This window comes from Schistocerca nitens, chromosome 2, assembly GCF_023898315.1.
Source record: "Schistocerca nitens isolate TAMUIC-IGC-003100 chromosome 2, iqSchNite1.1, whole genome shotgun sequence".
Taxonomy (NCBI): Eukaryota; Metazoa; Arthropoda; class Insecta; order Orthoptera; family Acrididae; genus Schistocerca; species Schistocerca nitens.
Window position 1 is genome coordinate 776,611,832 of NC_064615.1, and position 26,124 is coordinate 776,637,955.

General features: G+C 43.7%; 1 protein-coding gene across 1 annotated transcript in view; it reads right to left on the reverse strand.

Moving 5' to 3' along the window:
- LOC126235324 (lactosylceramide 4-alpha-galactosyltransferase-like) overlaps positions 1–26,124 on the reverse strand; it is a 367,311-nt gene that overhangs the window by 70,697 nt on the left and 270,490 nt on the right. Inside the window, exon 2 of the mRNA XM_049944046.1 lies at positions 16,767–16,977. Coding sequence (XP_049800003.1) covers positions 16,767–16,977 — 211 coding nt within the window. The remainder of the gene's footprint in view (positions 1–16,766; positions 16,978–26,124) is intronic.

Sequence of the window (26,124 nt, forward strand, 5' to 3'; positions counted from 1 at the left end):
TAAATGACGCTTGGCGCTACAGAAACTGCAACATTTATCTTCACAGCGCAATTTGTACATTGCAACTCCTAGGTCGGTGGCGTTGGCAGAAATGAAGAAAGAAAGAAAAAAAAATCAGCGAAGTCGATATGAAGTGTTCCCGACAGATCCGATGTATGACGAAAGGTATCGGCGGACACATCTGACACGTTTCATTGTGCCATTTATAAGCGGTTTCCCGGTGCGGGAAGGACTGCCTGGTCCCCGGCACGAATCCGCCCGGCGGACTTGTGTCGAGGTCCGGTGAACCGGCCAGTCTGTGGATGGTTTTAGACGGTTTTCCATCTGCCTCGGCGAATGCGGGCTGGTTCCCCTTATTCCGCCTCAGCTACACTATGTCGCCGATTGCCGCGCAAACAAGTTCTCCACGTACGCGTACACCACCATTACTCTACCACGCAAACATAGGGGTTACACTCGTCTGGTGTGGACGATCCCCGGGGGAGGGGGGAAGGGGGGGGGGGGTTCCACCGTTGGCCAAACCGCAGAATAACCCTGCACTCGGTGTGGGGCGGCGGAGGGGTGAAGTAGACTGCGGTAGTCTTCGTGGGGTTGTGGACAACTGCAGCTGCGGCGGGGACGGAGCCTCTCCGTTGTTTCTAGGTCCCCGGTTAATATACAACATACAACATGTATGCAGTTACCATTGTTAGCAAAGTGGTTACCGCCGAGCGCGAAGGTGCATATTTTTCCACTCAATTCTTTTTCTAAGGGGGATAGGCAGGCTGCTAGCTTGTTGATGTGCAGAGTATCTAAACAATAGATATAATAAATCAGTACTCGCGACTCAAGATATAAGGAACCAAAATTGGGATCAAATGAAGGAAAGCCTACTAACCAAAGCTGAACAAATAGCACCTATAACCAAAATCAAAAAACACGCATGGTGGACAGAGGAATGTGACAAACTTATTGAGCAAAGAAAGAAAGCATGGCAACAGATGCAATCTCAGAAAAATGAATATAATAGGCAAAATTTCCTGAGTGTAAGAAAACTAGTGAGTAAAAACCTCAAAAGAATTAAAAAAAGCACAAGAAGATCAACTCCTTTTGCAGATCAATGAAGACTTCAACAAAAACAAGACTAGGAGCTTTTACAGAACTTTTAAACAAAAAATAACCAAGTACAGCCCACCGACACTCCAATTACAAGATAAAAATGGTAATATTGCACACAACAACAGGGATAATTGCAAAATTTTGAGGGAATATTTCAGAAACCTTCTCAACTGTAAAGAACCAATTGAAAAAATGGATTTCAGCAACTCAACTTCAACAAGTCCTAACTCAGAACCACCCACCGTCGAGGAACTACAATCAATCATTTTGAATCTCAAAAACTATAAGGCTTCGGGAGAGAACCAAATTACAGCTGAACTGTGGAAAAATGTCCATAGAAATGCCATAGAATCTCTCCAAAACATATTTGAAGAAATATGGAAAACAGAAAGAATTCCGGATGAATGGAAGATGGCCCTCATTCACCCAATTCATAAGAGGGGATCCAGAACAGACCCCAACAATTACAGAGGGATTTCGCTCCTTGACGTAACATACAAAATACTGTCTAAAGTCCTTTTGAACAGAGCAGAACCCCAGCTAGATTGTCAACTTGGAGAATACCAGGCAGGCTTCAGAAAGGGAAGATCCTGCCCAGAACAAATTCTAAACCTCAAAAATCTTATGGCCTACCAAAAATCGAGAGCAAAAGCGTATGTCATCACATTCATTGACTTTCAAAAGGCGTACGACTCCATAGACAGGGAATCTCTAATTTCCATATTAAAAGAATTGAACCTAGACAATAAAACTACAAACCTAATTAGAGAAACCATCACCAACACATACTCCAAAATTAAATTTATGGGAGAACTCTCAGACCTATTTGAGATAAAAACTGGAGTACGACAAGGTGATGGACTCTCTCCATTGTTATTTAACTGTGCCCTAGAAAAAATAGTAAGAGAATGGAACAAGAAAATCAATAGTGGAATCCGACTAGGAACAAAAAACAAAGGCATCAAGGTTAATTGCCTAGCATTTGCAGATGATATGGCCCTACTAGCTGAAACATGGGAAGAAGCCAAAGAACAGATCCTCGAATTACAGAAACAAGCAGAGAAAATAGGCCTTAAAATTTCTTTTGAAAAAACCAAAATAATCACAAATATAGAAAAGCCAATGAAATATCTTAAAGTAAGAGACCAAAAGATCGAAATTGTTAAAGAATTCAAATATCTTGGTGAATGGATTAGCTGGAACGCCCTTGAGAAAAAAGCAATAGAATTAAGAAGAAACAAAGTTGAACTAGCCTTTCAGCTTACTAAAAATACTTATAATAAAAAGTCCCTCTCATGGAATTCAAAAATAAAACATTACAACACTGTCATTAAACCAGAAGCACTATATGCAGCTGAGACATTATCTATCACTAACCATGGCCCAATTGAAAGGCTAGAGATCAAAGAAAGAAAAATATTGAGAAAAATTTTAGGCCCCAAATTTCATAACGACAAACTAATTCATACCAAAAATGAAACACTCTACAAAACCACAGAAAAACTTTCGGATACAATGAGGAAAAGAAGAATTGAGTTTTATGGGCACATTCTCAGAATGAACCCAAATAGACTTACAAAAAGAATGTTTGACTACTTCAGGAATAAAAAATCCAAACCAAATTGGTTTATCCAAACAGAGAAAGACTTAAGAGAACTACACATCACAGAAAAAATGCTCACAGACAGGACCGCAAAAATGATAAGCAAAGACAGAAAAGAGGGATTCCAGCTCCAAAATAGGAAGAAAAGAACGATTGTCATCTCTGATGAGGAAAGAAAAGCAAGATCAGAAAGAATGAAGCAGTACTGGGCGAAAAGAAAGGCACAGAACACACAGAAGTGATTGATTCAACGTACCCCAAAGTTGGGTGAAACGAAGAAGAAGAAGAAGAAGAAGAAATCAGTACTTAAATATACAGCTCTAAAAACGGCAGTATATTTACAATGTGCAGCCGACATTTTTATAGGCCGGCATGTCGATGATTTTTCCGTCGATATATCAAATAATCTGTACTTTTTATGATGCATCTAGATCCGATAATGACATTTCTTCCATGGCACGAACAACCCGATCGAGGTGGTCCCACATATTCTCTATTGCGTTTTAATCCGGAGAGTTTGGTGGCCAGATTAGTACGACAAACTCATTCTGGTGCTCTTCGAACCACGCATGCTGTGTGACACGTTGCACTGTCCTGCTGTCATCGTACCGAGTCAAAACAAATTGCATGTTGGGGTAGACATTGTCCCCGAGGATAAATCCATACTTGTGTTGATCCATTAGGCACAACGAAGAGATCGATCAGGGGCTACTACGAAAACATTCCCCACACCATAACGCATGGAGGACGATTCGTTTCAGACGTTTCGCGCCGTATACATCAACGGTCGACTATCCGATAGAGCAAGAAACGTGGTTCATTTGAAAAGGCCACACCTTGGCGTGAAATTCTAGCCCTCGTCGTCGATGAACAGTAGTCAGCATGACTGCAAGAATGAGGCACTGCTCAGAGGCCCCTAGGCAGCAGCGTTCGCTCAACTGTTGTTGAAGAAACACTTTTGGTAGCCCCTGGATGGTCAGTTGCTCAACAGTTACACATCTATTCGACCGTACACAGGTCCGCAGCCGTCGCTCACCCCTGTCATTTACATACTTATATGGATATGGTGTCTGTTCTTTCGGACATGTCCGAAAGAACAGACACCATTGATGACCTCCAGCTGCCTAGAACGAAATTAGAATTATATTAAGACCTCATCTGCTGACGGGCGTTGATATATATCAACGGGGACAGCTGAAAATGTGTACCCCGACCGGGACTCGAACCCGGGATCTCCTGCTTACATGGCAGACGCTCTATCCATCTGAGCCACCGAGGGCACAGAGGATAGAGCGACTGCAGGGACCATCTCGCGCACGCCTCCCGCGAGACACACGTTCTCACCTTGTATGTCCACACACTACATTCGTAGTGTCCCACCCCAACACACTCATTATTCGTGGAAGATATTCTTTCCACGTCCCGTATAGTTCGGGTAACATGTGCGCATCCCACAGAAGAAGAAGGTCATGGCCGGTACTGCCAGAATTATGTACTTATATGGATGTGGTGTCTGTTCTTTCGGACAGGCACCACAGCTGACTTGGTGCCTGTTTTGGATAGCACCATTTTGCCATGGACGATATTTTAAGCACGGTGACACGTGAGCAGTTTAGAAAATTAGCTATTTTGGAAATGCATCAACCGTTGGCCCGAAAGCCAATGATCGGGCCCTTTTGGACGTCAGATAAATCGCTCTGTTTCCACATTACAGCGACTGCAGTGTTTTCTGAGACCCCCGACACGCTTTTAAAAAAATATTCTCCACTATCCACTGCTAGTGCTTCCACGTGCCGCCTGTGAGAGGTTACTGCGCGTTGATGTCATATAATGGCGGTGGTCACATTAACGTGATCGGACTATGTAATAAGGACAACCGTGCACGCTCGGAGTGTAATTTTTTTTTTAATTATACCATTTCCATACGCTGGGTAACAGTCATCGGTCTGTAACTATAAAAACTGGTGCACCTTTCCTTCGGTCGACAAAATTTCAGACAACCTTGCAAAAAAGTATCGCAGCTGCACCTGCATTTTGTAATACCAGTTGCATACCAAAATTTTTATTCTACAATAAAAACAAGCTGCAACACTTGACGCAGAGTGGTGTGTATAAAATCTCTTGCAACCATTGTGGGAAAGAATGTAGCAACCAGTCGCGGAAACATAATTTATTTATCTTGTTGCAAATCGATTTCGACTCATATCAGTAATCATCGGTGCATTTTTCTAACTGATACATGCCGTAAGTAGAAGTACTGTCCTTCTATCATGATAGAAATCTGCCAAGGACAGCACTTCTACTTAGTTAGAAGACTGATGACTCTCTCTCTCTCTGCAGCCAGAATCGACGCATTAGTCAACGATTAGCGGCTCGCGAGAGAAATTACGAGGCGTACTGCTCCGCCGATGTAATCGGAAGCGTTTATTGGCGGAGCCGGATTAATTCTCTGCTCTGTTCCACCACTGACAATTCTAAGCAGGGGTCGCAAGCCTCGCTTTGGTCAGCTAGACAGGGCTAACTTCCCACAATTTTTCATCGTCTTCGTTTTCGTTTCCTTGTGCGTTATCGCACATCGGCGCAATGTCGGCATAGTTATTCACAGAGTTGCCACGGCTAGCGTCAGGTCTCTTGCTAGTGAATCTGCTTCAAAAATTCGCATTTTTTTCCACCTTCAATCAATATTTAGAGTTTTGTGAACAAAACGGTAGTTAAATGAATCGATTCGGACATCGGGGATATCTTTAAAAACAAATTTAAATATATGTCGGAATGCGGCAACGACCGTGTTTCCGCTGCGGTCGGATGTCAAATGGCGTCATTATTATTTGCGGTGACCTAGAAGCGTGATACGCGGAAAGAAACAAGGCTTCACAGTACAATTGAAGGAAAGCAACGGAAAGTGTTTCATTTGTAAATACATGAGACGAAAAACCAGCTTTTCTCTGAGTTCCTTTAATCCGTTTTTCGCTCTGCTACCCGGGCGGGTTAAACTTCTCACAATTCCAAAGTCAACTTTCAAAATTCCTGTAGTAATCCAACTACTCCCACAAATATTCCGAGATCCGACCACTGGACTGCAGTAAGTGCACTCTCCAATAGTTCATACACCGCTTCCAACTGACCACTAGCTATTTTCACCGATAATCACGACAATATAACAGGAAGACACTCCAAAGTCTTTAGGGAGAGGGTCACACAAAAGCGTCACTCTGAAATTTGCACTGAAACAAATTAAATGTACTTGCATTATTTTCTTTAATGTGGGACCTGCAGCATTTTAGACAGTATGCTTGCCTTGATATTTTATTTTTGTAGATCAGCTTATTTCGGCTTTATTGACTTCATCAGTACATTTGCAAACAATCGCACTTATTTATATTTTACATAATATGTAACTTATAAATGTAAACGAACTGTGTCAACTTTCAGTAAACTATTGCTGCTGTCCGTAGTTGTTGGATGTAATATTTTTTTCAGTAACATTTTAAAGGTGTTCCATGATTTGATGTTGCACGTATATTATAACACGTGTTTTATTATTCTGACAGTTGTGGAAACTGACAGCTAGCTATTAACTCAAACATATACCAAATGAACAAACAGATTTCAAGCACACAGTAAAAACAGCAGAGATTACAAATACGTCAAGAACAAAATTTATAGACATCAATAACAGTACCATAGCTTTGTGACCAGCCATAACATAGACATCCTTGAGCAAACAACTAGCTGTCAAACCTAAACATTGACCATTGTCAAAATAATAAAAACGTATTACAATATGCATGCAACATCTAGATGTCGAACACCGTTACTGAGAAAATATTACATCCAAGAACTACGGACAGCAGCAGTAGTTTACAACGTCACGACGTGAGTACAGCATTCAATGTAAAAAACTATAAATTACATATTATATAAAATTTAAAGAAATCAGATAGTTTGCAGATATACTGATGGAGGCAATAAAGCTGAATGAAGCTTATATACAAAAATAAAATATCAAGGAGCATACTATCTACTGATTCCCTGCATTATGTCCTGCTGTGAAATTTATCGGCTCGAACTAACTCTAGCCAAGTCCTTCACTTTTACGTGATGCGACCTCCGCTTAGCTAATGCCTTCACATTCTCCTCCGAGGTCTCCCTTTGCCGAACACGTCCATGGTCACTAATCCGCACCAGTCGTCCAGAAAAACAGGAGGCAGCCTAACCAGAATTCCACGCCCTTTCACGGGAATGCACTTCGGATTCTTCTCAGTCTTCCGTTATGCACTAAGTAACTTGGCTGATCACGAAGGATCACAAACTCCTGTCTTCAGAGATGCATTACTAAAAAACTCCACCTCTGCCCTAGAGCGTACACAGTGCACCCTAAGAGAGCTGCCGGCCGACTCTTCGATTTCGCGAGTTCCCAACCACTCCACGAAATTATACAGGGTGTCCCAGGAGGAATGCTCAGTATTCAAAGACATGACAGGAACGATCATCGGATGAAAAAACTCTAGTAAACGTGGGCTCTGAAATGCGTAGCTCAAGAGCTGTTCATCTACGATATTGTGACGACGTAGCACGGAGCAGAACAAGAAAAAAATGACCAATAAACATGGACTCTAAGATGAATACGTCAAGAGCTATGGGCACTTGTTCAGTAGAAGAGACATGGTTCACAGTAGGGAAGAAGTTGAAATGCTTATAGCTCATAAGGTAAACATTTTAGAACCCATGTATACTACACTTTTTTGCTTTGAATAATCGGTCCTCTAACATCCCTGAATATTGACTATTCCTCCTGGGACACCCTGGGTTTTCACATTGAGGCCTTCCAGACATTTTCATTGGCCATCAGGATTCTGATAACTTTCTCTGTAACGGGTCTCTCAAAACATAAGCTGTCACTGGAAATTTACTCGACCTTAAATTCATCCTAGTTGGTTGTGATCGCCATCCATTTAGAAGGATGAGGGAAACACCAGCCCATCACCTTCATGCCGAACGTGAACCCGTCCCCCTGCAGTGGCAACCGGCTGGGGCGACTGCATCAGCGAACAGGGATTAGCACGTGTGGCGACCAGGAAATGACATGTCACAAGACATCGACCGAATACAAAGACGCATTGCTAGGATCTTAATAGGTCGGTATATCCCATTTGAAAGCGTATCAATAGTCGTCATGAAACGCGGTTAGGCGTGTGTTTATTTTATGCTACTGTGGCGATACTCATGGAATGATGGCGAGGACGACGCGACACCCAATACCCAAGGGGAGAAAATATCCCATCCGGCCGGGAATCGTACCCGAGCCCCTGCCCTGGCATTCAACAGTGCTGACCACTCAACTGTGGAGGCCGTAGAGCTTAGTCAGTTCTGGAAGATAGATCGCGTAGGCATTCTTGGAAAAAAGACGATATAATTCTCGCAAAATCCTGTTGAGTAAATTTAGAGAACCTGCATTCGAGAATAATGTCAGAGAGAATAATGCCAAAGAGACTAGGGCACGCGCTGAATCATAAAGAATGTCATTATTCTTTCACTCAATAAGCGACTAGAAGTAGGAAGAAACGCGATAATATTCCTCCGCCATAGTGGTTTGCGGAGTAGACACGTAAACTTACAACCATTTATTACATTTCTTCCGCAGTGCGTACTTCATTCTCATTCATGGTGACTCCCGTCTGGCCATCAGTGATGGTCATGGAGACATTTTGCTGTCGGTTACGACTGACGATCATTTGCAGGAAGAGCACTGATAAAGATAGATGTACGTGCAGGAGTCGTTCTACAGAAGCAGATCCTTCCACGGGCAAACCACATATTCGTGTTAGCCCACAATATATTTGCTAGTTCCCAAATCTGGCTGGTGTGAGAAAATGAATAAATGGAAGCAAATGAAGAGCACTGCTTGGGCTGATGCGCCAATAAAGGGCGTTCTCCTTAACGCCGAAACAGAGACAGGCGCAACTGTGAAAAAGACACCAGTTTCTATGTACAAGGTAGAAAGTGAGCATAAAGGTACAGAAATGTATAATAGAAATGTGCGACAATAGATTATTGTAACGAAGAAAGAGGATGGTTCTGCACTGAGTGTCCTTAACCCTACTCGAAATCTAGGGCACCAACAAAGTGATTTCAGCGTCTATAATGAGTTTCTGACTTCTATGCCAATTTCTACGAACATTATATTTGCGAACACTGCAATTCTGACAACATAAAGGTAATTTGTAATACATATGCAGCATTAACAACAAATTACGCATAGGAAGAAAAGGACAATAAATGAACCAAAACTATTCCAGAAATCAGTTTTATTGATGCTTAATACCCTGCACTATGTGTAAAAAATCATTTTAATAGAGTAAAATATGCTTCTTTGTCATAAATGGAAGTAATATAAAGTTATTCATATTCGAGATGGTTGTGTGTCAAGAAAAAAGTGAATAAATGTGTAAATTAAAAGGTGTAGTGTTTCCTCCATGATCTATGAAAGCTAGTGTAGATAGTTGAACGTAACGTTTTTTTTTTTAAATTTATCACACTGTAAAACGTGTGAGAAAATGTCCTTTGCCGTCACAGTTAGTGCCATATGCCACAGACGAAATCGTAAATATAAACCAGAAGATGGGACCTGGATGAACTGAAAGAACCAGAGGTTGTAGAGAGTTTCAGGAAGAGCATAAAGGAACAATTGACAAGAATGGGGGAAAGAAATTAGAAGAAGAATGGGTAGCTTTGAGGGATGAAGTGGTGAAGGCAGCAGAGGATCAAGTTGGTAAAAAGACGAGGGCTAGTAGAAATCCTTGGGTGACAGAAGAAACACTGAATTTAATTGATGACAGGAGAAAATATAAAAATGCAGTAAATGAAGCAGGCAAAAAGGAATGCAAACGTCTCAAAAACGAGATCGACAGAAAGTGCAAAATGGCTAAGCTGGCATGGCTAGAGGACAAATGTAAGGATGTAGAGGCTTATCTCACTAGTGGTAAGATAGATACTGCCTACAGGAAAATTAAAGACACCTTTGGAGAAAAGGTTCTAAGCAAAGAAGGGAAAGCAGAACGGTGGAAGGAGTATATAGAGGGACTATACAAGGGCGATGTTCTTGAGGACAATATTATGGAAATGGAAGAGGATGTAGATGAAGATGAAATGGGAGATATGATACTGCGTGAAGAATTTGATAGAGCACTGAAAGACCTAAGTCGAAACAAGGCCCTGGGAGTAGACAACATTCCATTAGAACTACTGACAGCCTTGGGAGAGCCAGTCCTGACAAAACTCTACCATCTGGTGAGCAAAATGTATGAGACAGGCGAAATACCCTCAGACTTCAAGAAGAATATAATAATTCCAATCCCAAAGAAAGCAGGTATTGACAGATGTGAAAATTACCGAACTATCAGTTTAATAAGCCACGGCTGCAAAACACTAACACGAATTCTGTACAGACGAATGGAACAACTGGTAGAAGCCGACCTCGCCGAAGATCAGTTTGGATTCCGTAGAAATGTTGGAACACGTGAGGCAATACTGACCCTACGACTTATCTTAGAAAATAGATTAAGGAAAGGCAAACCTACATTCCTAGCATTTGTAGACTTAGAGAAAGCTTTTGACAATGTTGACTGGAATAACCTCTTTCAAATTCTGAAGGTGGCAGGGGTAAAATACAGGGAGCGAAAGGCTATTTACAATTTGTACAGAAACCAGATGGCAGTTATTAGGGTTGAGGGACATGAAAGGGAAGCAGTGGTTGGGAAGGGAGTGAGACAGGGTTGTAGCCTCTCCCCGATGTTATTCAATCTGTACATTGAGCAAGCAGTTAAGGAAACAAAAGAAAAATTCGGAGTAGGTATTAAAATCCATGGAGAAGAAATAAAAACTTTAAGGTTCGCCGATGACATTGTAATTCTGTCAGAGACTTCAAAGGACTTGGAAGAGCAGTTGAATGGAATGGACAGTGTCTTTAAGGGAGGATATAAGATGAACATCAACAAAAGCAAAACGAGGATAATGGAATGTAGTCGAATTAAGTCGGGCGATGCCGAGGGAATTAGATTAGGAAATGAGACACTTAAAGTAGTAAAGGAGTTTTGCTATTTGGGGAGCAAAGTAACTGATGATGGTCGAAGTAGAGAGGATATAAAATGTAGACTGGCAATGGCAAGGAAAGCTTTTCTGAAGAAGAGAAATTTGTTAACATCGAGTATAGATTTAAATGTCAGGAAGTCGTTTCTGAAATTATTAGTATGGAGTGTAGCCATGTATGGAAGTGAAACATGGACGATAAATAGTTTGGACAAGAAGAGAATAGAAGCCTTTGAAATGTGGTGCTACAGAAGAATGCTGAAGATTAGATGGGTAGATCACGTAACTAATGAGGAAGTATTGAATAGGATTGGGGAGAAGAGGAGTTTGTGGCACAACTTGACAAGAAGAAGGGATCGGTTGGTAGGACATGTTCTGAGGCATCAAGGGATCACCAATTTAGTATTGGAGGGCGGCGTGGAGGGTAAAAATCGCAGAAGTAGACCAAGAGATGAATACACTAAACATATTCAGAAGGATATATAGGCTGCAGTACGTATTGGGAGATGAAGCAGCTTGCACAGGATAGAGTAGCTTGGAGAGCTGGATCAAACCAGTCACAGGACTGAAGACCACAACAACAAAAACAAACCAATAGTTTTGACATACTAATAACAACTCACATTCCAGTTAAAAAAAAGAAATGCTGTTTTGGAGTACTTCTTAGTGTATTCAAGTGGTATTCACAACAGTCGTAGTTAAACCCAACCTAAAAATGGTCTCCTTACCACACTCTCCGTGTGGTCGAGGTGACGCCAGCAGTCATGTAACACAAGAAGCGAGGTCTCTGCCTTTCACGACGCTTAGCGGGCTGGTGACGTAGAGCTTTTGCCGTGGGACTGCTGAATCATGGGTGCTAACACGCCACACAGGCAAACGTGTTCGGTTTCTTAAGGAAGGACGCAGAAACGTACTTCTCCCATCAGCGGCTGGAGATCCATTCGTGGCTCTGCTCATAACCCGCTGAGCCACATACGCTATCTGATCTAAAGTATCCGGACAGCTCTTAGTGGACATCAATATAGACTTGAATTCAGTTAGCGATACTGCCAATGAGACGTGTGAATGTCTGTGGAGGAATAGCAGCCCATTCTTCCTCAAGAGCTGAAACCCGAGAAGGCAGTGATTTTGAACGCTAGGGTGTGGTGCGAGGTCGACGTTCTAACCCACCCTAAACGTGTTTGTTTGGTTTCGTGTCAAGACACTGGACAGGCCGTTTCAGAAATGTTATTGTCCACAAAGCACTGCCTCACACATGCTGCTTTATGACAGAGTTTATTGTCATGCTGATACAAACAACTACTCCTCTACTGTACGCTTCAAATAAGCGTAATAGGGGTAGCATACCCTAACCACGAAAAACTCCCCCATACTGTTACACCACCTCTTCCATGCGTCACTGTTTGCACTAAAGGTGACGACAGGCAACAGTCTGCCAGGAAGTTTCATAGTCTGCAGGTATCTGCCAAACTGAAATCCGCCCCGATAGCTGAATGGTCAGCATGATTGACTGCTGTCCTAAGGGGCCCAGGTTCGATTCCCACCTGGGTCGAGGATTTTCTCCGCTCAGGGACTGGGTATTGTGTCGTCTTCATCATCATTTCATCCCTATCCCGGGCGCAGGTAATCCAATATGGAGTCGAATATAATAAGACCTGCACCAAGGCGGCCGGACCTGCCCCATAAGGGGCCTCACGGCCAATGGCGCCAAACGCTCATTTCCATTTTTCCAAACCCATAGCCTTCCATCGGATTGCCACAAGATAAAGCAAGTTTCACAATTCCGAATCACTCGTATCCAGCCATATGCTGCCCGGTGGAGTCGCTTTTTACACCACTTCGAGCGTCACTTGGCACTGATTACAGAAATGTGTGTTTTATGAGGAGCTGCTCGACCCCTGTACCACATTCGTTTTAACTTCTTACGCACAGACATTGTGGTAGCTGGACTGCTAACAGCACTTTGGAAATCATGAGTGACTCGTTCTGCTGATTTCATACGATTTTTCATAGTCACCCTCTGCACTATTCGACCGTCCATGTCCATCAGTACATGAGGCCTGCTTGGTGTTAGTTTAGATGTTTTGTTTCTTCGCATGTCCAGTTCACAATCATATCGCCAATAGGCGACTCACGCAACTTCAGAATGATTGAATTGTACCTAATGGATTTGCTACTGAGTTGCCCTATTCTACTGACAACGTAATACTCCCTGCCTTCTTTTCTACTGGCGGGTCCGTTTCTGTTAACATTTATTGGTCAATTCCGCATCTTATAGAGGTATTCGGATACTTTCGAAAACGTGGTGTAAGTCATGAATTATTCTGATGTAGTATATATCTGTAGGCGCAAAATATATTTATAAAACTTCCAAGTAGAAGTCACCGGAGAGTTAGTTGTTGGTCCCAAAGGTGTCATTCGCGAAATCAATCGAATTTAGAATTTGAATTTGGTTTTATTATAGCGTTTGGCGTTATGTTGTAAGTATGCGTTAAGATCAAGTAAACTGTGTCTGAGTCTGTCTCCATTTTTCCGTATCATGCTTAACAGAAAAGTTGCGCCTTCCTGTAAGAGTGTTTAAAATAAAACGAAGCGTCTCTTGCATAGAACAGACGGTCCACTGATTTCACGTTTCAGGTGTAAATCGGAGGAATCGAGCTGGTCGACTCGAATCTCTTCCAAAGAAAATATTGAGCTGTGGCAGCTTATCTGGCCATATCGACTTTGGTTGTCGCCTCTCATTATTGACTGCAGGGCTTTGAAGTTGGTGTGGCTCCCTCTCGGGGGGAGGGTGGGGAGGGGGAGGGGGCGGCTATGGCTAATCGGGGGTTTGGTTGTCGTTAGTCGAGGCAGTATGGACTGTGGAGCTGAATCAGAAACAAGTTTTCTGTCGGCGCAGTAGGAGAGAAAGGCTCTCAACATCGCGGCCTGAAGGAATCTCGTGTTCATCGTTTGGCATCTTCGAGGCGCATTGAATTGGTTACCGAGCAGTCAGAGGCGTGCTCGCCATGACAGACGGGCGTTTTTCTACCGTGTTCGATTCGTGGCTGTTGTCGTCTCCATGGCGGTAGACTGCACTGGCATTCCTGTGGTTAGGAAAGCGAGTTGACAGTAAGGTCTGTTAAATTTTGTTTCTGTGGGACTTTCAAGCTGCGTACCGGAACTTTTGCTTTGATATGCGGTGTGTATGAATTTTTTTGTCTTACTGGATTATTTTACTGGCCTTTAATTGACGTTAAGCGTTCTTAAAAGGAGGCCACCCTGCTAAGCAGTCCTGACTGTTATTGTGTTCTTACACGTGCCGTCCTTTTCCCTCGTGGCATTTTGGTAACTCAGCTTGGTGTTTAAAGGAACTTACAGTTGTAATTCTCGTCCATGTCTGAGGCACGAGTCACTAACTAATAGCGTAAATTCTATCCAGTGCCCAATTACTTTAATGGGATAAATTTTCATATTTGCGTTGGCTTTGATTTACCGTGTCGGCACTAAATTAGGTAACGCAATTAATGTGGCCTTATTCGTAAACGCGTGTTTAATGGGTGTTTAATCACGGTATACTATTCTCTTAAAAATCAGCCTTAAATTAAAATTATTCTAGATTGTATTTTTGCTGCAGTGGCTGAATATGTGTTTATTGAAATCCAGCGGCTCACGTAATAACCAGTCTGTTTCAGCATTTACTGTATACCAGAGTCTCAAGGTTTCCCCACAGAGTTGACTTGATTATGAGGTGCTGAACCGTTTGTAGAAGCCTTTCGACGTCTCTACCAAATGCAGTGCGAGATAAAGGTTCACTGTTTTAATTGTAATTTTGTTTTACGACTTCAAGTTTTTTTTTTTTTAAATTAAAAGGTTCCTTGGTGTTTGCGAACCCTGTTGACGCCGTTAGATTGTTATTTTCTATTTAAAGAAGACCATTCTCGATCTCTTGGAGCGCATGGCATTAGAATATACATTTGGGAGGGAGTTACTTGGCAGTGTCTTTATAGTAGTCCACTATTCAGTACTGCAGGGATGTGTCATTGAGATTTCTCTAAGGCGACCATCGCTGACGGGGTTCATATGGAAAAGGCCCACTCACTCTGAGGTTGTCGGTCAAGCTGGCACCGCTGCTTAAGCACGGCCGCCACACATCCGCGGCAGTCTCCGTTGGCCGAGGCGGGACGGCAGCCACAGTTCCGCTCACCTATATTGCGGACAGGTTATCGTGATTTGGGCGTAACGGTTGTTTGGGCACTCCATGAGTGTCAGCTTTCAGGGGTTCCAGAGGTCTCTTGACGATTAACCTGCTTAAGTGGGTCCTCAGCCATTCTTATTGCCGTTCTACCAGGGCTAAGTTCGCTTTTAATAAATTAATATTTCTTTGGATGAATATCTGGGTACTTTCTCTAAGGCAAGGGAATTTGATTTAAATTACATCGCAGTTTTAAATCAGCAAGGAATTATTATTTATTGAAATCAAACCGAAAGTTTCTAGTTTAAAAGCTTTGTTAAAGGACGGCTCATGTCTCTGCGCTGTTCATTTTTGGAACACAATCTACGACCAGCTTATAGACAGAAGTGATGACACTTTCTGCAGGACCTGACTATCATTTTGCTAGACAATTCTCAAGGATGTATAGTGCAAGCTGTTACTGACTTCTTTGACTGATGGGGCTGCTAAATGCTATACCACCTACTGCGCCCCTGATTTAAGCCCTCGTGAGTTCAACTCGATTTCTAAACTGAAGGAAACACTTCATGGCATTCGCTTCAGAACTGCCACAAATTCGTCGGGGAATAGAGCGCGCCGCTCGAACTGTCAACACAACTGGCACTGCTAAGAGTATCCTCCTACGACTTCCACATCGCTGGCAACGGGTTATAGACAATGCTGGGACTCGCATTCGGGAGGACGACGATTCAATCCCGCGTCCGGCCATCCTGATTTAGGTTTTCCGTGATTTCCCTAAATCGCTCCAGGCAAATGCCGGGATGGTTCCTTTGAAAGGGCACGGCCGACTTCCTTCCCCATCCCTCCCTAATCCGATGAGACCGATGACCTCGCTGTTTGGTCTCTTCCCCCAAACAAGACAACCAACCAACCCACAATGCTGGTGACTACTTTGAATGTCAGTAAAAGTTTGAAACTCGTATCTATTTTGTACGCCGGCCGAAGTGGCCGTGCGGTTAAAGGCGCTGCAGTCTGGAACCGTAAGACCGCTACGGTCGCAGGTTCGAATCCTGCCTCGGGCATGGATGTTTGTGATGTCCTTAGGTTAGTTAGGTTTAACTAGTTCTAAGTTCTAGGGGACTAATGACCTCAGCAGTTAAGTCCCATAGTGCTCAGAGCCATTTTTGAACCATCTATTTTGTACGAGCTGTAAGTAAATAGTTGTCACTATTAAAGTCCCAAGCTTCGTATATTACCTAGACAAATCTGTTCCCGAAATGCCATTATTCTTCATTAATTATTTTTTGATGTTGCGTCATTTCTTTCCATCAGTGTTGTAGGTGGAAGACTACACCCTTCTCGCACTCCTTCGTTGATGTTTATTAAGCCTGACTTCCCTTTCTCTGTATTTATAATAATTTCTCGGATCTGATACGCATTGTTTATTAATTGCAATAAATGTGTCGGATTCTTCGTTCGTCAGTGATGTTTGTAAGCTGGCTTCTAGTCAATCCGTTGAAAGCCTTTTCATGACCTATGAATGCGATGCAAATCTTCACGTTGTATTCTCGTCGTGTTTCAATTAACTATTGCACAAAGCGTAGTTGTGGAACTTGTGTTTGCAAAAAAGCTGCATCAGCTACGGAAGTACAAATAGAATAATCGTTCGAAAATAACGGCGAAGATCGTAATGAGTGTGATCGTAACGGTGATAGTATCAACGTCGGTGCTGATGATGACGATGTTGATGCTGATGAATGTGATACCAGGCCTGTCAGCAACAGTGGTGCCAACAGTCGAGCCCGCCGGCGGCCAGCCACTTGCCTGCTTGGCGCTGCAGGCGCGCTTCAGCACCCTCGTGATGACGCCGGGCCCGTTGTGGCCCCACTGGTCGCCGCGGAAGTGCTGGCTGAGGTCGGCCAGGCAGGCGGCGGCCAGCGCGTGGCCCCGGCCGTCCGGCGAGAAGTTCAGCACCCCCGCTGCCACGTCCGTCGCAGACTCCGCGCCCGCGAAGTTGCTCATCCCCTCCAGCGACCTGCAACAGGCAGATAGGCGCATGCCGCTGCAGAACACGTTACCGTACAATTACTACACTACAACTATTTAAGCAAATACCCGTTATTTATTTATTTAGCATACCGAGCGAGGTGGCTCAGTGGCTAGCACACTGGACTCGCATTCGGGAGGACGACGGGTCAATCCAGCGTCCGGCCATCCTGACTTGGGTTTTCCATGATTTTCCTAAATCGCTCCACGCAAATGCCGAGATGGTTCCTTTGAAAGGGCACAGCCGACTTTCTTTCCCGTCCTTCCCTAATCCGATGAGACCGATGACCTCGCTGTGTGGTTTCCTCCCCAAAACAACCCAACCGATTTATTTATCGTGTGATGAAAGAGAAATACAGACAACCATTTACAACAAATATAAACATTTCTACACTGAAGCACCAAAGTAACTGGCATAGGCATATAGGCATGCGTACTCAAAGACAGAGATATGTAAACAGGTAGATTATGGCGCTGTGGTCTGAACGTATATATATGACAACAAGTATCTGGCGCAGTTGTTAGATCGGTTACTGCTGCTACTGTGGCAGGTTATCAACATTTATGTGAGCTTGAAAGTGGTGTTATAGTCGGCACACGAGCGATGGGACACAGCATCTCAAAGGTAGCGATGAAGGGGCGACTTTCACGTACAACCATTTCACGAGTGTACCGTGAATATCAGAAATCCGGTAAAACATCAAATATCCGACATTGCTGCGGCCGGTAATGGTTCAAATGACTCTGAGCACTATGAGACTTAACATCTAAGGTCATCAGTCCCCTAGAACTTAGAACTACTTAAACCTAACTAACCTAAGAACATCACACACATCCACGCCCGTGGCAGGATTAGGACCTGTGACCGTAAGCGGTCGCGCGGTTCCAGACTGAAGCGCCTAGAACCGCTCGGCCACAAAGCCCGGTGCGGCCGGTAAAAGGTCGTACAAGAACGGGACCAACGAAAACTGAAGAGAATCGTTCAACGTGACAGAAGTGCAACCCTTCCGCAAACTGCTGCAGATTTCAATGCTGGGACACAAAAAGTGTCAGCGTGCGAACCATTCAACGAAACATCATCGATATGGGCTTTCGGAGCCGAAAGCCACTCGTGTACCGTTGAAGATTGCAAGACACAAAGCTTTACGTTTCACCTGGGCCCATCAACACCGACATCGGACTATTGACGACTGGAAATATGTTGCCTGGTCCCGTTTCAAATTGTACCAAGCGGATGAACGTGTACGGGTACGGAAACAAAGACATGAATCCATGGACCCTGCATGTCAGCAGGGGACCGTTCAAGCTGATGGGGGCTGTGTAATGGTGTGGAGCGTGTGCAGTTGGAGTGATATGGGACCCCTGGTACGTCTAGATATAACTCTGACAGATGTCACGTGCGTAAACATCCTGTCTGATCATCTGGATGCATTCATGTCCATTGTGCATTCCGACGGAGTTGGACAATTCCAGAAGGACACTCCACACGTCCAGAACTGCTACAGAGTGGCTCCAGGAACATTCTTCTGAGTTTAAACACTTCCGCTGGCCACCAACTCCACGGAGATGAACATTGAGTATATCTTTGGTGCCTAAGAACGTGCTGTTCAGAAGAGATCTCCACCCCCTCGTACTCTTGTGGATTTATGGCCAGCCCTGAAGGATTCGTGCTATTAATTCCCTCCAGCACTACTTCAGACATTTAGTCGAGTCCATAACTCGCCGTGTTGCGGCAGTTCCGCGTGTTCGCGGGGGCCCTGTTTCCTGTTTCATTGGCTCTTAACTGTACATTTCTATATAGATACACACAATTATGTGTTCATAGCTCTACGTCCAGGTTGGGAATCCAGTCAGACGGTTGTGCAGACGAATTGTGAATGTCTTGCATTGTTCCTACGAATGATCTGAGGGAAAATTAAGAGATGTTATGTGACGTACATTCAGGGGAGGACTTCCACCCCCAGTGGTGCAGCAACGATCCGCGGTCTGTTCTGATCTGAGTGAGTATGCACCAGTGTCGTCGAGTTAGATGAAAACCTGCCGGTCGCTCCCACGGGGTTTCAATGAATATGTGATGCTTAATGTAGTATTACTCCTGCCATTGACTGTTCCAGGCTTCTCGCCTGTTGAAGTTATTGTCGTGCATGCTGACTGCTGTGTTCCACGATTGTTCTGTAGACTTCAATCGATGGGGCTCTGATGATGAAACTTCTGAATGTGGTGGTAATTCTAGATTGTTTTTTATTCTTATCCTGACGTTCAACAATGAATCTGATCTTATAGACGGATTATTATTTAGTACCGGTAGCCAGCGCGTGTTTGTGGGACGAATATACCCTGTGATGAGGCGCATTGCTTGGCTGAAGTGTGTGTCTATAATTTCCACGTTAGCACAGTCAAGATAGTTGGAACAGCAGCATTTTGTTACTGAGTATGAAGGACTAACGCTGATAATCAGGACTGTTGCAGTGGCAGCCCAGGCGGTTTCTGTTAATTTCTGAAGTATAGTGTGCAGAGTGTTTATTTTAAGTGCCACATTCTGGAGACGGATTTTGTATGTCAAAGACCTGTCTAAGGTCTAACCTAGCTACAGGGTAACAATTATTGAACTATATAAAATTAAATCGTCATAACACCTGAACGCTTTGCGTTATGACGTGCAAACTGCACAGTTGGCCGCGGAGCTTGGTGGGAATTAGTATGCGCACGTATGATTTAATTTACCGACGAAGCCCACTTTCATTTGGATGGGTTCGTCAATAAGCAAAACTGACGCATTTGAGGGACTTAGAATCCGCATTTAGCGATCGAGAAGTCTCTTCACCCTCGGTGGGTGACTGTGTGGTGTGCAATGTCCAGTCACGGAATGAGCGGTGCGATCTTCTTTGAAGGCACGGTGATTACCGAACGGTACGTGAATGTTTTGGAACATAATGTTATCCCCATACTCCAAAGTAACCCTGACTGCGACAAGATGTGGTTCATGTAAAATGGAGCTCGACCCCATCGAAGCAAGAGAGTGTTTGATGTCCTGAAGGAGCACTTTGGGGACTGCATTCTGGCTCTGGAGCAGTCAGAGACCACTGGCATGGGCCTCGATTCGATAGCCACGTTTTCCGACTCTGAACACACGCGACTCCTTTTTGTGGGGCTATATTAAAGATAAGGTGTACATTGCTGAGCTGAAAACAGCCACTCAGGAAGTCATCGACAGCATCTATCTTCCGACACTTTCGTGGGTCATGCAGAATTTCGCTATCCGTCTGAACCACATCATCGCCAAACAAAAAATACCTGATTTTAGAGCAGAACTCTGTGTTACGAAGGTTCTGTATCTTCAAGAAGATACAGAAGATCTACAGCAGAAGAGCGCCGAGCTGTATATGACTCAGACGCAACCAAGTTAAGGTTAGACACCTGAAAGGGTACACACAAGGACTACGTTATACATTTCCCTATTTTGATTTCGGCCATGCTAGGGAATTTTCTATTTGTGCACGTGTATCGTGGGTTATTTCTGGAATTCACTTCTCTGATTCCACTTTTATATTAGTGTACGATTTGAAGAACCTCCGGATATGTAATTAGATTCAAGAAGAGATTAAAGCCTTAATAAAGTTGGGTGAAACAAATGCTTAAGGGGCTCCGGAAAGGCTCAAAATCATGAAAAGTTCAATTTTTACTTTTTTGCGTTTTCTGAATCTGCAGACTATTACATTTTAATAGATATATAATTTATTCAATTCCGAAGACTACAACTATTTTTAAATATTTTTTGAAATGTGTTCTACATTGGCGTAACCCACTGTGGCGCTGTTAAACTGCTGTCAAATGGTGTTATTATTAACGTCCGTGTTCATCAGGTACATTTTAGTGATGTGAGATAAAGTATGTGTTGTGGCTAACCTGTGATGGTTCAATATATATCGCTGGTGTGATTGTCGATTGTTTCATGTTTATTTACTCTGTCGTTATCTCGAAAATATTCGTAATTAATTCTGTTTCTTGAGTCTCTGTTTTGTTGAAGTATAATAATGAGTAAAAGTAAAGTTATTAGAAATCCTCTGAAGGCTTTTAAGAAAAGGAGAAATGTTGGAAAGCCAAAGGTATGTGTTATTACTGTAAACAATAAAGACGATAACCAAGTGAGTGAACCTAACCTCTCAAGTACACCTGCCCATAGCAGTCAAAGTGGGAAAGAAAATACTTCACAGAAGAAGCTTGGTTCAATGAGTGAAAACTATGAATGTTTTATGGGCGAATCGGATGTGAATGAAATATTTGATATGTCGGTTCTCAAAGGAATTTTTTCAAACTGTGTAAGATGTATTCATTGTAGTGAAGTTGGTCTGGAACTCTCCATAATAAAGCACGTAGGACTTGCTAGTGAAATACAACTGAAATGTGATAAGTGTTCATACATGACCACCTTTTGGAACAGTGTTGCAGTAACTGCAACTGAAGAAAATGGTAGCAAAATCTACGAACACAACATTAGATTTGTTTATTCCTTGCTTTCAGTTGGTAAGGGTGCTACTGCAGGTGCAATTTTCTGTGGCATCATGAATCTTCCAAATCCCCCAACCAAGTTTATGACCTATAATAAATTAATAGGGTCTAAAGTAGAAGATGTCTGTATAGAATCTATGAAGAACGCTGTGGAAGAGGCAGTAATGGAAAATAATGGTAACAGAGATTTGACTGCAGCGTTCGATGGTATCTGGCATAAACGGGGACACACATCTCTTCATGGTGTAGTATCTGCCACCAGTATGTATACAGGGAAAGTTTTAGATGTAGCAGTAATATCAAAGTATTGTAGATGTCCACAAAAATATAAAGGTACACATGAAAATAATTGCAAAGCTAACTATAGTGGCAGTAGTGGAGGAATGGAAGTGGCTGGTGTTGCCAGTATATTCCAGCGTTCTGAGGCGTGTGATAAAGTGCGATATGTTAATTACCTTGGTGATGGTGATTCTAAAAGTTTCAAACATGTTCAAGGACTGAAGTCCCATGGTGATGATGTTGTAGTGCAGAAACTTGAGTGTATTGGACACGTACAGAAGCGAATGGGAACAAGACTTCGGCGACTGAAAGCTTCGTACAAAAAACAAAAACTCAGTGATGGTAAAGTGTTGGATGGGAAGGGAAGGTTAACTGACAGTGTAATTGACAAAATACAGAACTATTATGGAATGGCTATTAGGCAAAATACACAAAGTGTCGACGAAATGAAGAAGGCTGTTTGGGCTCTTTTTTTTTTCATACTTCTTCAACCGATGCAAATCCCCAACATAGCTTGTGTCCCAAAGAAGAAGACAGTTGGTGTAAATATAACAAAGGATTGCTAACTGGTGAAGTGTACACTCATAAGCATAGTCTGCCTCATGCAATAATGGAGGTGATAAAACCTATTTTCAGAGACTTAGCAGCACCTGAACTGTTGAAAAAGTGTATTCACGGAAAAACTCAAAACCCCAATGAAAGTGTAAATAGTGTTATATGGTCGAGAATCCCCAAGACTGTATTTGTTGGAATAGAAACACTTCACTTTGGTGTGTATGATGCTGTTGCGACTTTCAATGATGGCAACATTGTAAGGTGCAAGGTATTTAGAAATATGGGAATGAAGATAGGTTCTAACATGGTACGAGCGATGCCTGCTTTAGACAAGGAACGCCTTCGGGCTGCAGACAGGGCTGTAAAGAGTCTAGAAATACAAGCAAGAGTAAACAGGAGGAGGAACAAGAGGAAGCTGGAGGAGGAGTTTGCAGAGGATGAAGATAATCCATCCTATGGACCTGGAATGCACTAAAAAGTTAATCCAATCTTTGTCGCTCGATTCCCAAAACTTTTATTTTCTCATACTAATTACATGTTTTCTAAGGATCTTCCAAACATATTTGTTTCAAACTTTCAGTAAATGTTACACAGTACCTTCTGCATAATTTAACACAGCCTTTTTCCAAAAAAACTGTATATTTTTGAATATATAAATAAAAAATTGCAAAAAAATGTTGTGAATTTTCATTACAATTGAAAAAAAATCATCTTTAATAACTGAACTAAAATTTTGTAAAATCCCTGTGTTAAGTTGTAGCCCATATTCCAATAAATAATCTGTAAAAAGTTCAACTTCCTACCTCAAATACTTTGTGAGGAAAGATGTAATTTATAAGCGTTATTTTAACATTGCAAGTATAGGGCGTTCCGGAGCCCCTTAAACAAAAATAAATAAATACATATTAAGATACACAAACCTCCCAACTCACCAAAAACATACATAACAGAAAGTCCCTCTGATAGCATGCCATAATAAGACATTACAATACATTAATCAAATTGGAAGCCCTGCATGCAGCCGAAACATTGTCCATCACCAAACCACGGCCCAGTTGAACGGCTGAAGATCAAAGAAAGGAAGATATTAAGAAAAATTCTTGGTCCCAGATTCTACAGTAATAAAGTAATTCACTTTAAAAAGGAAACCCTTTACCAAACCACCGAAAAACTGACACAATGAGAAAAAGAATTGATTTTTATGCACATATCCTCGGAATTAACCTAAGTAGATTAACAAAAATAATAATTTGGCCACTTCCGCAACACCCTCCGTTCCCCGGGGGCTCGCGGCTCCTCCGTGAGTTCATGCATGGCGCCCCCGGGGTCCTGAGCTGTTGCATCCTGTTCTTCATTCACCAGACTGCATTTACTTCACCGTGTCCCTCTCTCCCTTTCTCATTCCACCCCCGCTGCCCCCTGTTTCCCCTCCCTCGATGTTCTTATGTATGTCCGCCTGGTTGATCATCTGGTTCCCTGTGTTCCTTGTAGTTTTGTTCCTCTTGCCTGTTCTCTTTCATCCTTTCTGGCGTGTCTGGTCTCCCCTTACGTTTGAGCCTCACTTCTAAATTTTCTGTCTTTAGTGTGAGCAATTTAGGAAAGAACTCCCTCCTTAGCGTCTGCAGCATGGAATCCTCTCCCTCCTTCCTTCCCTAGCACTGACCACTGACCACCAGCATGTGTAGCCAGTCCACGTGGTGGCGCTGTTGTGTACCCATCTGTCTGATGGCTCAAATGGCTCTGAGCACTATGGGACTCAACTTCTGAGGTCATCAGACCCCTAGAACTTAGAACTACTTAAACCTAACTGACCTAAGGACATCACACACATCCATGCCCGAGGCAGGATTCGAACCTGCGACCGTAGCGGTGGCGCGGTTCCAGACTGAAGCGCCTAGAACCGCTCGGCCACTCCTGCCGGCCCATCTGTCTCAGCTCCTGACAACACGGGGATCACACTACTGATACCTGAGCCGTTGCCTCCCTGTAAACGTCAAGGAGTGGTTGCTTGTCATTCTGAAGCATCAGAACACCCAGCAACAGCTGGCGTGCTGGGTGGTTGGGTGGTGCCCATGGGGAGACCCCCAGATCAGAAAGGGTGGTATCAGGGTGAATGCTTGGCGCATGAAGCATATCAAGCTGTTCTAAAATGGCCATTTCTTTGAATATTATCAGAACACTGAATGCTGCTTTGTATGGCCCTGCAGCCTTCCCTTCCCTGGCTATACCCTGGGAGGAGGGCCAGGCTCCGTCTTGGGATGAAACGCTTTCCCCGGTACTTCGTCTGTACTAGGATGGACACGGACACGTTCACTGCCACAAAGCCTTCGTTTTGCGTTGAGACTATCGAGGAAAAGTTTGGCGAAGTGTAGTTTCTCAGTAAGATGCAGCAGAGCCCCCTGTTGATCAAAGCGTTTTCTGCCACCCAGTCTGCAGCTCTTTGTACCTGTGATCATCTTGGCGATGTCTCGGTGTCTACTACTCCTCACCACTCTCTGAATATGGTGCAGGGAGTGATTTTTCATAGGGACCTCGTCCTCCAAGCTGATGAGGAACTCCATGCTAATCTGGAGTGATCCGGCGTTCATTTTGTTCGACGGGTGTAGAAGGATCATAAAGGCATCAGCACCAATACTGGCTCCTTTATTTTGGCTCGCTCAGAGAAGATGAAGGTGCTGTGTTACTGATGTGACATAAAGCCACATGTCCTACCAGCCTTGGGGTGCTTTTGGTGCTTGTATTTTGAGCACATGTCTTCCCACTATATGGTGGACCCTCTGTGTGGTGACTGTGGACACGAGGGCCCTGTGTTCCGCCACCTGTGTGTCTCAATTGTCATGAGCGCCACCCTACACTCTCGCCAGATTGCCCAGCTTGTAAGAAAGGAAAGGAGATACAAAAGTCTCTGGATCATCTGTCTTGTACTGAGGATCGTTAAAAGTATGGCCGACTCCATCCAGTGTCGATCTCTTCTATTTTTGCCTCTGTCACATCTTTCCCTTTCCTGCTTCTTCCTTACCTCAGTCACATCACCCTCTCCTCTCCCCATCCCCTGTGGTTCCCACGCCCTCCCATCTGGGTGTCGCTCCCCTTCCCCAGCTGAAGAAATGTACCTCTTCTTCGGCGCCTGCTCCTGGCATCTCTCAGACTGGAGGTCTGCTACCACAACTTGGTCATGGGACGCACTGTCTGTGTGGCCCAAGGTCGTCCACTCTCTTTTGGTTTTGGATCTTGCAGAAGCCTGCTCTCCCTCTGTGCCATGCCCTCCTCAACCTCTGAAAGAGAAGAAGAAGCGTAAGACCTAGTAAAAGGCCCCAACCTGGTGCCCCCAGAGGTGCCATCTCCCCCTCACAACCCAAATCCGACATCTTATTCATGGATATCACCCATCGTCGTTGGTGATGGATGGTGACCCAGTATTCGCCACTCATTTGGATACTTGCTCCGTGATCATGCGGTGCAACTGTAATGGCTTTGGGGCCCCTCCCGATTTTTATTTACCATTTCCTGTCCCACTGGTCGTCCAGAGTGTGGTTTGGCACTGTTGTCAGCTCTCTGCCGACCCAGGAGAGTGGCGTTCCATCACCCTCATTATTAAGTGTTCCTCTTTTTCTAATCGCCATTAACGGACTTGCTCCCACTCAGTGACCTGTGCAGAATTATAGCTCCAGTGTGCCATCTGGCGCACTTCCACATGGGCACTCTTGCACGGTTTTCAATTCACTCTCCTTAAGTCGAGGGTGGTGCATTTCTATGGCCGAACTACAGCCCACCCTGATCCAGAGCTCTACCT